Source organism: Homalodisca vitripennis, unplaced genomic scaffold (assembly GCF_021130785.1).
Source record: "Homalodisca vitripennis isolate AUS2020 unplaced genomic scaffold, UT_GWSS_2.1 ScUCBcl_2400;HRSCAF=7123, whole genome shotgun sequence".
Taxonomy (NCBI): Eukaryota; Metazoa; Arthropoda; class Insecta; order Hemiptera; family Cicadellidae; genus Homalodisca; species Homalodisca vitripennis.
Genome location: NW_025778511.1, coordinates 53,323 through 67,999, shown reverse-complemented (window position 1 = coordinate 67,999; position 14,677 = coordinate 53,323). Strand labels below are relative to the sequence as shown.

The following is a 14,677-nucleotide window of genomic DNA, read 5'->3' as shown; positions in this document are numbered from 1 at the left end:
TCCTAGGTTCTATCTTTCTATAAAGACAATATTTAGCCTTTATTTGCTTATTGGCGAATATTAATTAATAATTTTGTTTACTTCTACAGGTGACGATATGGTTTACCGGGGCGGCTTCTATGCCATCATACGTTAATGAGCCTTCATTGAATGAAACTTTTATGACTTGACAACACTTAAAAACTGTGTTTGTTGGTAAGAAGAAAAAATATCTGTGTCTTTAATTGAAAATGTTCACTGTTTTGACCGGGCCTGAGCCAAATAACAAATCGAATTAGCTCTATTAATTTATCATATAAAACTTATCGATCACAGTGATATATATTTACTTTTGTACTCAGGTGGAGAAAATTGTGTTGGGCTCTTTGTTTAAAGAGTTTGAGACTAAGGTATTGGGCGGCCGTATTAAATTGGGAACCGCATTACGGTTCAACCGAATGTGGACTTATAACGGCAGCTTATACAGGGGGTTCCTGAGGGTGATGACAGATCAGGATCCTGTGGGAAACTTATTCCAGGTGTTTGAAAATCAAGGTACATAACAGCTATAAACTTATCGTTTTTATAGGAATATTTGGAACATGTTAAGTGTTATAGTTATAATAATTTATAAATCATTTCAGATATTCAGGATTTTAGCAAACGCAATATCACTCTAGTGATAAATAAGTGTTAAAAATGTCAGATATATATGGATACAAAGCAGTATTAAATAGGCAAATGATGTTGGAGCAAAACTATGTTACATGATTCTTTAGCCCGTATCAGGTTAATCCTTCGGGGAAATTAATTGAAAGCTTCATGTGGACCACCAATAATCTTTTATTTTATACTTTATCTTTGAAATGAAATTATGGTAATCAGTTACTCATTTACTGTAAACAAAAATAAAACTTATATGTTCGTTTTTGTATCATTATGAAACTAAGTTATTACTTGCACTCGTTATTTTTCCTTATTAATAAAACTACAATTTACCTCTTCTGGCATGAAGATTCTAGACGACGAAGGGTCACCTTGTGAGTCCAGGCACTATTGGAGAGATTTGGATAAAAACCTTGGCAGTGACTCCAGGATATTGGGGAAGGCCGGATCTCAACTCTTCCATGTTTGACAACGATGGGTTCTTCCGGAACGGTGACGCTGGGTACTTTGATCCTGAGGGCAATCTGTATCTACGGGGTCGGGTATGTGACCTCATCAACTTCAGAGGGCACAAGGTATAAGCATTTTTAATTAAATTTTAAAAATGTATATTTCTAAAACACTAGCAACTATTTACTATGAATCAATAACTACTATTATCCTGTCAGATAATTTACTACTAAAATGTGCCTATGTATATCACATTTTACTAAGAAAATGTATATCATAGATCAGAGAAGCCTACTTATGTCAAAGTAAACTAAGATAGGTTTAATATCAGTCTTTAAATCTATAGTAAATATTAAAAAGTAGCACTGTCTTTTAGATTTAATACTTCATATTTGATAAAGATATAAAGTTAAAAGTACATAACAATGACCCTATTTACTTTTCTCTTTATAAACTAAAAGGTTATGAAATATTTAACAACATTTAGAGCTAGAATTGGTACATTAGTTCAAAAGCACAGTCCAGCGAACTTCAAAAGGAGATTTCACTGTCAAATTCTGACCATCTAATGTTTTAGGACTTTTTCTAAGGTAGATGAGTATTTACCTAATCTCTGAAATTTAAAACGGCGTGATATATATTTATTTTTACTTAGAAAACACACTCAACATAAATATTAACAAACTGAAAATAATAAACCATATTTAAACAGACCAGTTTTATTACATTAGACATGCTTTTTTAATTATTTTTTATTATTATTCCACAACCTTAGAGACCACGATGGGATTTTTTGATACTTTAAAAACCAGTGGGGCATAGCCCGGTAGGGGCTTTGAAATAATAATAGGCCTATATTCATTTCAAGGACCGTAAGAATTTCCATGTAAAATTTCATTACAATCGGTTGAATAGTTTACGTGTGAAGCAAATGGAACAAATAAAGGCATTCTCGTATTTATAATATTGTCAGGATTTAGAAAAACTATGAAAACATAATCCAAATTTATCTGACATTAAACAGCTATTGACAGTTGCAATTATGCAAAAGAGTTTGAAAAATTTGTTTAAATAACTAATTTAGAAAATATTAAGCTCACAGTGTCTGAGCAGTAGTGTAATGCAGTTTATTAATAGATAAAAATAATATTTAATTTTTACTACACATTGCGCTGTTGAAAAAGTTCAAACATCTAATGCATATTAGAAATATTACTTAAAACATTGCTATAAAACTCATGAAGAAATGTGTGAATGTTTTGCACATTAGGCACTCGATACTGGTGTGCTTCCTTCACTTTGTGATATGGTGAAGGAATTCACCAGGAGTATCAAGCTTAATTTTTACCTTAATATATTTTATACACACACACACACACACACACACACACACACACACACACACACACACATATATATATATATATATATATATATATATATATATATATATATATAGATACGCAAACGACCCAATTCTGAGGATTGTCCTATTCTGATGAGTGGCTCCTCAGAATGGTAGCGTGAATGTATAATTTGTTCTGAGTCGTCAGAAAGGGATCAAGTATGTACAAAATTATTTCTCACCTAAATTAATACTGTTATTTAAACTTTAAACTATAAATACCAAAAATGACTCGCTAAACACTTTACTGTAGCAAGAGCTTTAAATACATGTGTGTCTGGTTTTAAAGCTGTAAAACCAAGTGGATACTGAGTTTGTCTAACTTTTTTAATAATTGCTAAAATGTCTAGTTATTGAGCCCAGACTATCTTGAGGTGAAACCCACGAAAACAATTTTCAGAACACTATTACGGGAAATTATATACAGTATACACTCGTGATTTTAACGAAATTTCGCATTGTGTTTTTATGGTTTATTCTAAGATAAAGGTACAATTTTAATTAAATAGAGAAGGCCAAAGCTTTTAGGATGAAATAAATTACCCAAGAACTCGAATTGGGTAGAGACAAAAACTTGTCAACTAGTTACTTTAGCTGACAAGAGTGTTAATATGGATTATACAAAAACCATGTTATAGATACTCTATGACTAATGTCTTAACAACGATGTCTTAATATCTTAATATTAAACATGTTTTGAGAGGTTGACACCTATCTGAATTGGACTGTTATTTGTTATGAAAGTCCTTTTACAAATCTTGATATAATAGTTTTTTTTCGGATTAAACTCAATGTTATATATATGATTATATTACATTGGATATGAACTCAAATATACATGATTGAAACTAGTCATCACCACTTTTAATAAAACTCATATACTATGAAGAAGTCAAATCTGTAACATAAATGCAGAAGACCAAGCAAATTCACAGATTTTAATATTGGACATGCCTTGTATATGATATGGTTTATTTGACAATGAACGCCTTAACGTAGTTATAATTCATACTGAATGTTTTTGAGGCCGTAGGAGGCAGAACTGCAGGGTGAAAACTATTTTAACGCCACACCTCAGGGAGCTTCGTTAATACGGCTATTTCTTTTGAATTTTATAAAGCAGCGTACGTGAGCATTCTGTTGATCCGACTGAATACTTGGTTTGTGTACGAATCGGTTTGTGTTACATAACACCTAATAGTGAGATTTGATGTTAAACAAAAGTGATCCGTCACCAAACATCACGTAGACATTGATTTAGCCTGTTGCGTTATTCACAGAGCGTGTAGTATACATACGCCAATAAATAAATAATGTCATACGACAGGAATGTTAGGTATTCTAGATTTCTAACCAACCTATGGTAGTGTTTATATGTAAACATTCTCTTACTACGTAGATAGATATTTATCATTAAGAATGCGGCCGCAATTCTTAACGCATCTTTAAAATTGAACTTGCAACAGTATAGCAGACTCTGACCGCGAGATCGCATGAGCATCATCGTTTCCTGTTTTCTGCGATAAGCAGCAGCCCGCTGGCCCATTCCACCTCCACTCCAAGTTCCCGGAAGTTATCTGTCCCATCTGTTTATCTCTCTCTCTCTCTCCTTCGACCTTCCTGAACACTACATCTGGCAGATTCTAAAGTAGCAATGTACTATTTGATTTAATTGTATTTGTTCTCTTAGAAATTTGTTAAAAATATTTTTATACTCAATTCATCAAGTAATCGGTACTGCTGTCTTCATAAAATTCTGAAGTTTATTTATGTACCACTAAATATACTCTTGTGACTAGGTTATAGTTTGGTCTTCTAAAGACGGAGCGAGCCAGGTCCCGGGCGATCTCTCTCACACGCTAAAAATGTCACTTCAAACGTCTACCACATTAAAACATACTCCAATATCATCTCTGAAACAATTTTTACTACTTGGGCAATATTCATTCATGTATTAGAGTGAAAGACAAATATATTTTATTTTGTGGATTGTGACAATCAAAAATTATGGAGAAAGAAAACACAGCTTTGTGTTAAAAATTTAAGTTTTTTTCCATTTTAACACATCATTAATCAAAAAGTAATAACAGTAAAAAAAAACAGTACTTGTCGCACAGTATTTGTTGTATTTGTCTTGAAGAAAGGTGTGTACTAAAAATTTATTAATTTTCCTTAACCCTTACAAAAACCGATTATTAGCACCTATTTTTATGAACTGTATAATAATACTCTACACACCGGGGACTAAATATACTAATTAGATAGGCAATATATATTACTAACTAACTGGCTTTCCTTGTGCGTATCAATCTATGAGGCCAGATATTTTTTGTCATCTCCAAATAAAAAGAAACTTATGTATCTTTTATTGTAAGAAGGAATATATTTGATATCTATAAATTATTTTTAACTTCTTCACTATTATAAGAATGATTTATTACTGAAGTCATGTAATTAACATTAATGTAGATGTGTTTGTGTAAACAATATGCATGTAAAATATATTTAATATAGTCAAAAAACTTTTTTTTATTGTTTCCATCAATTAGCAATGCTACAGGGTTAGATATATTTATATGTATACTACAATGCTTTTCTCAAAAACAAATTAAGGTGCAGATAAAGCGAAGTACATTTTAGACATGTTGCACCCGGCCCGCCCCGCACCGTGCCGCGAGTATCTTACATTGGTATGATAATAAACGTACCTAACTATCATTAACACTACTTGAATCACATTAAAACATTACCTGTAGCCATTTATTACAATATCCTTTTACTTGATATTAAGTTGTTTATACTGTTATTAATAATTTGTGTTTACATTATTTTATTTACTATGAAAATGGTAGGAGGCAATATACTTATACAAAAGGATGCTAAACAAGAGCTCGTATAACTTGCTCTTCAGTGAAACACGATATTTCGGGACAAATTTTTGTCGGTATACTAAAACAATGTACATAAGCAATTTGCGAAACTGTTTGTACTATCAAAATGAAACACCTAGATAATTTGTTTTGTAAAAAATACTTTTTGATAAAATTTGAAAAATGTTGTAAAACAAAACATTAATCATTGAGTCTTATCAAAACATGTGAATATTTGCAGCCAAATTTGTTAGTTACGAAAACTCTATTGTATGACGATCTTTTGGGATCTTTTGTTATGTACGCTTCTCAGGCTAATCTAGCTTTATATGAAACCTGTAGCTCTGGAATTAGCAATACAATTTCCTAACATGTGATATTTGATCACTTCTGGAACAGAATGGGCATTAGTTTCCCCCCCCAGTATCCAATTCACCTACTACTAAATTGTCACTTATTAGTTATAAATGATATCCACGTATCATTTAAAACTCCATTAAATAACTACACTTTTCTGATGTACTTATATTTTTAATAGAGTAAAAGAATAGCATTGATGATTTTTTAAAACACTTACTGCTGTTAAATAATAATAACTTAAAATAAGTTTTAAAATAGTATTTAGTTGTAGGCATGTACTTAAACGGTAATTTACTTACGGTTAATCAAACAATGTAAGTGGTCTTACTTGCTGCTTGTTAAATTCGAAATACAAATGACACTATTTATTTATATGACAATATTCATGTCACTGACCATTTTCAGAAACGTTTATTGTACGAGTTTAATACACAAAATTTAATGCACAGGCTACAATCTTGTAATGTTAATAAGCTACGCACATGGTACTGGTCTCAAAGGCTTTGAATATTAATGTAGGCATTATCCAGGACACGAAGGCTTTTACACGGTACTATATAAAGTTTCAATAATTAATTTAGTAAATAATCAATCCTGTACTCCATCACGTGAAGTGATAAATGAGACTTATCTGAGAGGGCAGGAACACAACTTTAAAATTACATTGTCTTTCAGAACAACTCGTATATTGCTGCACGGTGTGATATTCTTCTTAAGTACAGTGGGGACTATTGGTTATTCATTAAAATGAAAACACCAACAATAAAATACTAATTTTTAAATCTCAAGCACTTTTGTTGGATTTATCCTTGACGCTACTCTACTTCTGAATCACTTTAAGGTGGTAAAAATTTGTAACAGTGTTATTTTTATTAAAACCTAATTTAATTTAGTAGTGCCACAAATAATATCTGGTCTAAGTAGTCAAAAGTTTTGCTTAGAATCAAGAAAAGCAATTTGATTGTGTTTCCAGCATCAATTTGAAAATGGGAGCGTATATTTACTATTTAAATAATATGTAATGTGCGTATTTTTTTTAATTTAAAACCATTTCATCCATAATAAAAAGGAATTGGCATTTACATTAACATATATTTTTATAGACTATATATTTTACTGCATATACAAACTACACATTTAATCATTACACATGAAATAAGCAATCGTGTTTTGTTAACAGTCAAGCGATTGACATCCACTCACAGACGTGTTATACACACGGAGCGCGGGCCGGTATGAACAAACATAGGCAGAAAATATTAAATTTAATTTACTTCAATATTTACAAAGCCCGAAATGTTGTTATTTTAGTTATATAATTACAGGTTTTCATACACAAAGTGCGGCACAAACACATGTTAACGATCGGCAAATAACTTTCATAATAATTAAATAATTATTGTTTCACAAATATAAACCAACAAAAATCTATCTATTATATTTGGAGATTTTAATGTTGTTACTCGTCAAGCAAATACTCTAATTCGATATCTTTTTTTGTTACAGTCGACAAACTATTACAGGTATCAACCTGAGATTTAAAAGAGGAGGCACCGTATTTATAACATTTTTCATAATGTCTTTTACGTAAACAAATTTACAAAACTGTCCAATTTAGTTTGCCTGATCACGGTGAATGCTTTTATTTACCAGTTTCTTAGTAGAAAACATGGTTAACAAAAAAAAGTAAAAGTTTTTCTAGAGACAACCAAATAAAACTTAAGAAAAATATTGCATCCAAATATTGGAACAGTGTTTTTAATAAAACTGATGTTGAGAAACATTTTAACAGAGCGTTCCCCTTAGTAATCCACAAAAAAATATCAGTTTATAAAAGCCAAAAATTTTTACATCACAAAATTATAAAACACAAACAATGAATTCAATTTGATTATGTTTTGCAGACATGAGCACAACTGAATTGAAGAATAATTATAATTTATAAAAGTTTGAACATAAAACCGCATTTCCAGAGTAAAATCCGACCGTTCCATAAATGATATGGTTATCAGTCGCAACCCTTTGAAGGCAACCTAGAAAAGTATCATCTATTTTAAACGATATTCTTCGTCATCATCAGATGACGAATTGAAACTCATGCACGATCTTCAAGAATTTTTTGCAGAATTTCGCTATCGAAAACAACTTTAGTACATCCTAATTAATATTATAAATGCGAAAGTGCTATTGTTTGTTTGTTTAGGTTTCACGCGTAAACTATTCAGCGAAATGTACTGAAATTTTACATGGACATTTTTACGGTCCCGGGGATGAATATAGGCCTTTATTTCGAAATCCATCCGAGCTACTCCTCACTGGTATTTAAAATAGCGAAAAATCCCATCTTGTTCAGTAAAAGTGTGAAAAATTTAAAGGAGCATGTAATTGTAATTAACTGTTCTGTGTAAACATTGTTTATTATGTTCAATTTTTTAACACTATATAGTAAGTACATTCTCTAAGGAAAAACAGATATTTTTTACGCCGTTTTAGATTTCAGCTATTACGTAAGTATTCATCTACCTTACAAATGCCCTAAAACATAAGGTGGCCAGAATTTGACACTGAACAAAACCCCCTTTGAAACAGTCGGCCAGTCGGCAAGAACTATGCAAATGAAATTTCGCTGGACTGTGCTTCTGAATTAATGTACCAATTCCAACTAGCTCAAAATGTTCTAAAATTTTAACAATATTTTTCTGTTTATAACGAAAAAAACGCATAGCGTCATTGTTAATGAACTTTTAACTGTATATTCGTGTCAAATATTAAGTATTAGATATAAAACAAAATGTTACAATTTAAATTTTACTATAAATTTAAAGGCCAACATAAAACCCATCTTAGTTCACATCTAACGTGCAGTCTGCCTGACGTACAATCCGGAACGAAAACCAGAACCCTCTTCAAAAATATAGAAAAATCACAGAAATCCTCCCACAGAGCTGAACTCGGTTATCTGTCTTGAACTCTGCACTCCGCTAAACAGTCCATGATGTCCTAATCTCAACTTATAATTCGTGACTCATCACTCCCAGCGCTAGGTGGACGAACTTTGTACTTCAGCTGTCGTCATACAGTCGCCTACTTCATTGCAACAGATAACAAACTACCACGTTATCTATCTGTTCAAGGTCGGGACGGACACACTCCGTTACCTTGGTAATTGACGAATTTTGTGTTGGCGCGCCACTAAGCAAATATAACTTTGTTAAGTTGATCAGGCTAAACTCTGTACCTCAGAACCAGACTAGCGCAACTCACATGTCACTAATTTTACAGGAGAGCACAAAACTTGTAAGAACATATGTTTCTTTACTGTAACAATTCTATGGCTTGGACTTTTTATGAATCATTATGTTTTTTATGTTTTTAGAGGTGAATTATTCATGACTTTGGTTTAATAATTTTTTTGAAATTTTTTAATAGCTTGGTAAGGGACTTACGCTGTTATGGTTCAAAATAAAAAACACATATATTTAAGATACGCTTTTATTTTTATATACATCTAAATTAATAATACTTATTTATTAATGTGTTTACATAAGTAAGGTTAAGTCAAAAATTAAAACATGAAATTCATTGGTAGATGATAAATATTTTTTTTAAATAACTCAACTGACGTTGAATCTTCATCTGGAAAGTCTCCCGCATCCTCTCCATGGGGCAGGAGTTGAAAGTAAGCTTTATACTCATTAGGTACCCATTGTAAAATTGTCATGAGATCTCTGTATTTCTGTGAGCTGATTGGCTTTTTGCTCTGTCTTAGCTGAGGGATGGTTGTAGGCATTGTAACTTCTTGATTTCTCAGAGATCGTCTGGTTAGGTCAACTTCTTTGAACGTGTCATTTTTAAAATTAGTTTTGTAAAAAAGAACACCCACTTTGTCAGATCTAAGTTGCAACCACAACAGTTGCAGATATCAAAAAGGGTTCACCATCAGTGTTTTTCTTTCTTGCTACGAAAGCAGATTTTCTGCCTTTCACAATGGCCATGAAATCTAGAAAAATCTTCTAAATTCATTCTCTTAACTTCAAAGGGGTCTTTCTTCTTACAGGAAGCAATAAAATTTGCCCAATCATTACATGTATATATTGTGTTGCCAGAAATATGTTTCTTGGCTCTTTCAATTATACTGTGTTGGCCATCTACTTCCATATGTGTGTGACCTGGAAGCAAAAATTTGTGATTTATCTCTCTCAAGTTTGGACTAGTTTTCAATAACCATATATACATTAAAATCATGTTCATGTTACGGTTTTGTCCGCTACAGTTGTCTGTCCAGACGGTTAATTTCTCAATTCCGCTTTCAATAATATCTCTACTTGCCCAAGCATAAAAACAAGAGGCCATTTCACTTCCACCTCTACCCCCTGTTACTTCATCCCATAGCATGCACCAGGTCTTATTGTTTGCAGGATCATGAATCGTGTAATTTAGTGTCCAAAGTTTCCTTAGGTAAAAGCTTTGTGAATTTGTAAGATTAGGTGTAGGGAGACATTTTTGAAGGTCAGCCATTACTACTTTGCTTTTGTGATCTTCTTTTCCATGAAGTTTGTCTTCCCTTTTCAAACGATATCTGGACGCAGCCTCATCTAAATGCTCTTGGTGTCTCCTGCTAATCTCTTCCAATTCTTCTGAATTTTGTTTATTCTTCAATCTACATTCAAATTCATCACACACATCGCATGTGTCATTGTCTGGTAACTTGAATGCCATGTTAAAGTCCTCATTAAACACTTTGCTAAACAACCACTTCTTTGCAGGATTAACTTGTTTTTCTCTACACTCTTCAACATACAGTCCATACATTTTGTTAATGTTGAGGTGATTGCCCAAATATTTCCTGCTTGTACGTTCTATGCTGTAATGGCTTTGATACGCTGGATATTTTGAAATATGAGATTTAATTCCATCTATTATTTCATTCTTAATTTTTGTTCCAGGTACATGTTTACCTCTTTGGTCAGGCTCAACCATTCCTGTCTTGCTTGTTTTCTGTTGTGATATTCGCATAAACATCTCAGAGATAGCCAGAGTGTTTAGGAAAAATGTTTTGCAGACTATTTCTTCACAACTATTTATTTGAAAAACTAAATTTATTACTTTGAGCCCGGTTTCCCTTTGAGCCATCTTTCTTCCTGGACCTAGCGACAGGCTTGCTGCTTATACAGGAAACAACAAACTGACGTTTAGAATCCCAGTCTCTGTCTTCTCTCCAAAAATCTGAAAATATTACCTTCTCTCTGATCTTTGGTAAAGCGCTGATAGCACTTGAGACGGCAAGTAGATTTGCAAGGAGATTTCAGAGATCTTGCTTTAATCTCTGCTCCCTTAGCACTAAGATAGTTTTTTCCACTAACTCTTAGCTGTTTCCTCACACATTTTTTCCATTTGTTTTCATTCCTCACCCTCTTCTTTCCTTTTTTTACATTAGGATTGGTTTTGTTTGCTTCTTCCTCCGTGTCCGAATCAGTGTAAGGAACCAGTAGAATTTTGTCTTGAGCTATCTTTTGGCTCCTCCTCACATAAGAAGTACTGTCACTTGAAACCTTTGAAGCAACTCTAGGAATACTCACTATAGACTCATCAGTAGATAGTTCTGACTCTGAGTTGAAACGAGGACAGTATGTGCTATCAATATCAGTGTCATCTACGTTAGATGACAAAAACAGAAGTTCCTGGTGATGGGATATCTGCATTACCAGAGACAGCCAATTCTTGAAGACTATCCTCTTCTTCAGCAACTAGGCCTGAAAAATATGAAATTGTGAATTATCGGTTATAAATGTGGTATTATAAATTTAAAACTTGATTAAACACAACCGCTGAAGATCATAATTAAAGTATATATAATTAGAAGTGTTTAAGCATCACATTTTTAGGTCCAGTATGAACTAATGTATGAAAGCCTTGGTAGAATCATTTGTAAATTAGTATGACAAAACATTTGTTTTTATTGAAATTTTATTCACATTTTGTACAACATAAAAATTTGTCTCTACAAAAAAGAAGGCCGAATGTCAAACTTGAGATTAAAATTGCAATATCAAGCATGGTAAACTACATATTTTTAGCAGTTTGCAATCATCAAAGCAGCTTTAAAAATGTGAATTAGTTGTATATGGCACCAAAAATTAAGATAAATATATACGTATGAATGTACTTGTAACACACTTAATCTGTAAGAACGAAAAAACACTCACTTCATGGGTAAGCTTAAGTATACAAATAGCTATTATTTGTGTAGTATGACAAAAAACAAGTCTACTATAATTTACAAAACTTTCCCATCATGGTGAATGGTTTTATAGGGCTGCAATATAATAAATGACCATGAGTCGATTAACAGTATATCGACTATTCATATAATCGTAGTATCGATATTCGTGATTATCTACCACAACCAAAATATCCTACCGGTAATTACATCATAGTTATTTCAATTCACAGTCTAATTCAGCTGTAATATCTAAAATAATAACAGATGACAATGTTATTAATTTTAAATATTTATAATTCGAATGTTTATGTACTCAATAGTTTCGATATTGACTATCGATATACTGGTATTCGACGGGTGGTCGCTTATTATACTGCAGTCTTTTATAGTAGTGAGTTTAAAACATTCTTGATGAACACTTACCTTGCGATGAAAAGGAGATATCATATGACTGAAAATCCTGGTTGGTAATACCATCATTCCAAACAATATTTTCATCAGTAGCGAATTCTTTATTACTTTCTGATTCGACTTCCATTATATATTCATTTTCATTGTTGAGAAGAACAAACGGATCAACTGCCTGCAAAATATAAATTTATTGTATTTTTACGACCTTCAGTGAAAATAGGCTAATAGTATAATTATTGTTGTGGTATGCTTATAATTTAATTTTGTACGGATAGGCTCAGCCACTTGAAAGTAACTCACACCAGTATTGTAAACAGATTTATCAATCTATACCAATTTGATTACCAATAAGTGTTTTAACCCTATAAGTGGTAGGGATGAAGTTGCTGGAGAGTTTTTAACAAGTTTTGGGACCCAGAGGTTTAACAAAAGAATAATACCAGTTGTTAGAAAAAAATGAGGGCTAAGAGTTATAACAGTAAAAAAATTGGTTTGCAACACAAGTAATTGTATAAGTATATTTTAACCAAGCTTACCTGTAATGATGTCAATGAGGGTGCAGGATTTGTGTCCATCGAAGACAAGCTTAAGACGTTTGTTTCATTGTTTTCTTTAGTAGTTTGTTCTGGTAATAATAGTAATTGCTGAGAATTATTTACATTGTCCTCCAAAGCTAATTGTAAAATAAGTTTCGCTCTGCTGCTCATGTTGATGAAACTATAAGTTTAGGTTAGGGCATCAATTCATGTAAATTTCACATTCGACCAATCAGCTGAGACATGCACAACTACTCTAGAAAATAAAACAGCTGTTTGTATCAACCATTCTAGCAACAATAAAGTTGAGCCAGAGTAGCGTAACTCCCCAGCTGGAGTTACGCTCTGTACTTTTTAAATTTTTGTGAGGACCATAACATATTAAGTGACCTTACGCTGTTCTGGTTCTTACATCCCTTTGGAATTAAGCTATTTCAAACACTCCTATTTCCTGCTAGGTTTTTTTTTAAGGAGTTACATTGTTATGGCTTTATAAAGCAGAAAAAAATATATACAGAATGCTCAAAACCAGAATATCGAAAAATTTGGAGTTACGCTAGTGTGGTTCTGACGTACAGAACTTTCGTCCAGTATACCAAGAAACGAGCGTTTGAAGCACCACAACTGAACTTTTTTAATTCTCTTCTTTATTTATCAAAAGATTTATTTTGAGCTATCTCCTATCTTTACTTTCTTGTTCAACTCATCAGGGTGTCCTCACAACAGATGTGAAGATTATTAACCCTATTCATACAAAAAAATTATAGTTTAATCTTGAAAAGCTTCAAACTAATATCAATAACTCAAAATTCTTCAAAATATTTGATAAAATTTTATATTTCTCCATAACGTACAATCTAATCTGCATTGTTCTATTACACCACACTAACTTAGTTAATTACTGTACTGTCCCTCTTTCTTGAAACCAATAACGTAGGCTAATATATGCATATAAATTTGGGTTTCATCAATCTCCACAATCTCCGCTGTTTCTTTATGTCTTCGAAAATGGCTTCCGTTAAGTCAAAATGAGGACAATTTAATTCTCTTTTTAGGCAATTAAGGCTTTCCACATTGTTCACCACCGACAGGGTTTTTAAAGTTGGTATTATTTGGATGGAATTAAGACTGAGATATTATACAGTTATTTTTTCTTCTGAATTTCAATAAAACTTTTCTTCCGCGAGGTCTTCCGGATAGTCTGAGGTATCGGACCGTGAGAGAATTGTATACAATAGTTTTAGTCTTTAGACATAATGTCTTAACACTCCCCTCTTCATTACTATCACATTGTATTCTTTTGTTTTCAATAACGGGAAATTGCTTAAAAGTCCAGGTGACAGTGAAAAAATAGAAATTAAAATCTAAACATTTATAAAAATTAATATAATAACTTTTGTCATCAATAATTTAACTCTGTTTCCTGAAAAAATTTGTAATACACATCATAAAAACCTCACTTTTAAAATTTTGGTAGAAGCTTACTGCAAAGTGTAACAATAACATCGAATGAAATAAAAGGTTTTAAAGTAGTTAAAATCTGCAAACTAAACGTGTTGTACTTCTCTTAAAAAAATAATAACACTCTTATGAAATAGAGATATGAACGTGTTAAAAATATTACATTACATTACAAATCATTACAATTAGCGATGATGGATACATTAAACAACCAGTCTCTGTTGCACACTTCCCACGCTTCGAGCGAGGGAGAGCGAGAAATGGCACATTGCCATTGTTGGATATAGATATATGCTACCGCAGAATTTTTTGTAGG

General features: G+C 32.2%; 2 protein-coding genes across 2 annotated transcripts in view; one reads left to right on the top strand and one right to left on the bottom strand.

The window, feature by feature from the left end:
• Positions 1-341: 341 nt before the first annotated feature.
• Positions 342-14,677, top strand: part of LOC124372009 (luciferin 4-monooxygenase-like) — a gene marked incomplete at its 5' end in the record, with an annotated part of 39,909 nt that continues 25,573 nt past the window's right edge. Inside the window, 2 exons of the mRNA XM_046830384.1 lie at positions 342-534; positions 1,030-1,220. Coding sequence (XP_046686340.1) covers positions 342-534; positions 1,030-1,220 — 384 coding nt within the window. The remainder of the gene's footprint in view (positions 535-1,029; positions 1,221-14,677) is intronic.
• Positions 11,947-13,614, bottom strand: LOC124372010. The gene is made up of 2 exons (XM_046830385.1): positions 12,901-13,614; positions 11,947-12,536 (listed from the first exon to the last, which is right to left on the bottom strand). Exons 1-2 carry the CDS (start codon positions 13,069-13,071, stop codon positions 12,351-12,353), a joined length of 357 nt encoding a protein of 118 aa, XP_046686341.1. The 5' UTR covers positions 13,072-13,614; the 3' UTR covers positions 11,947-12,350.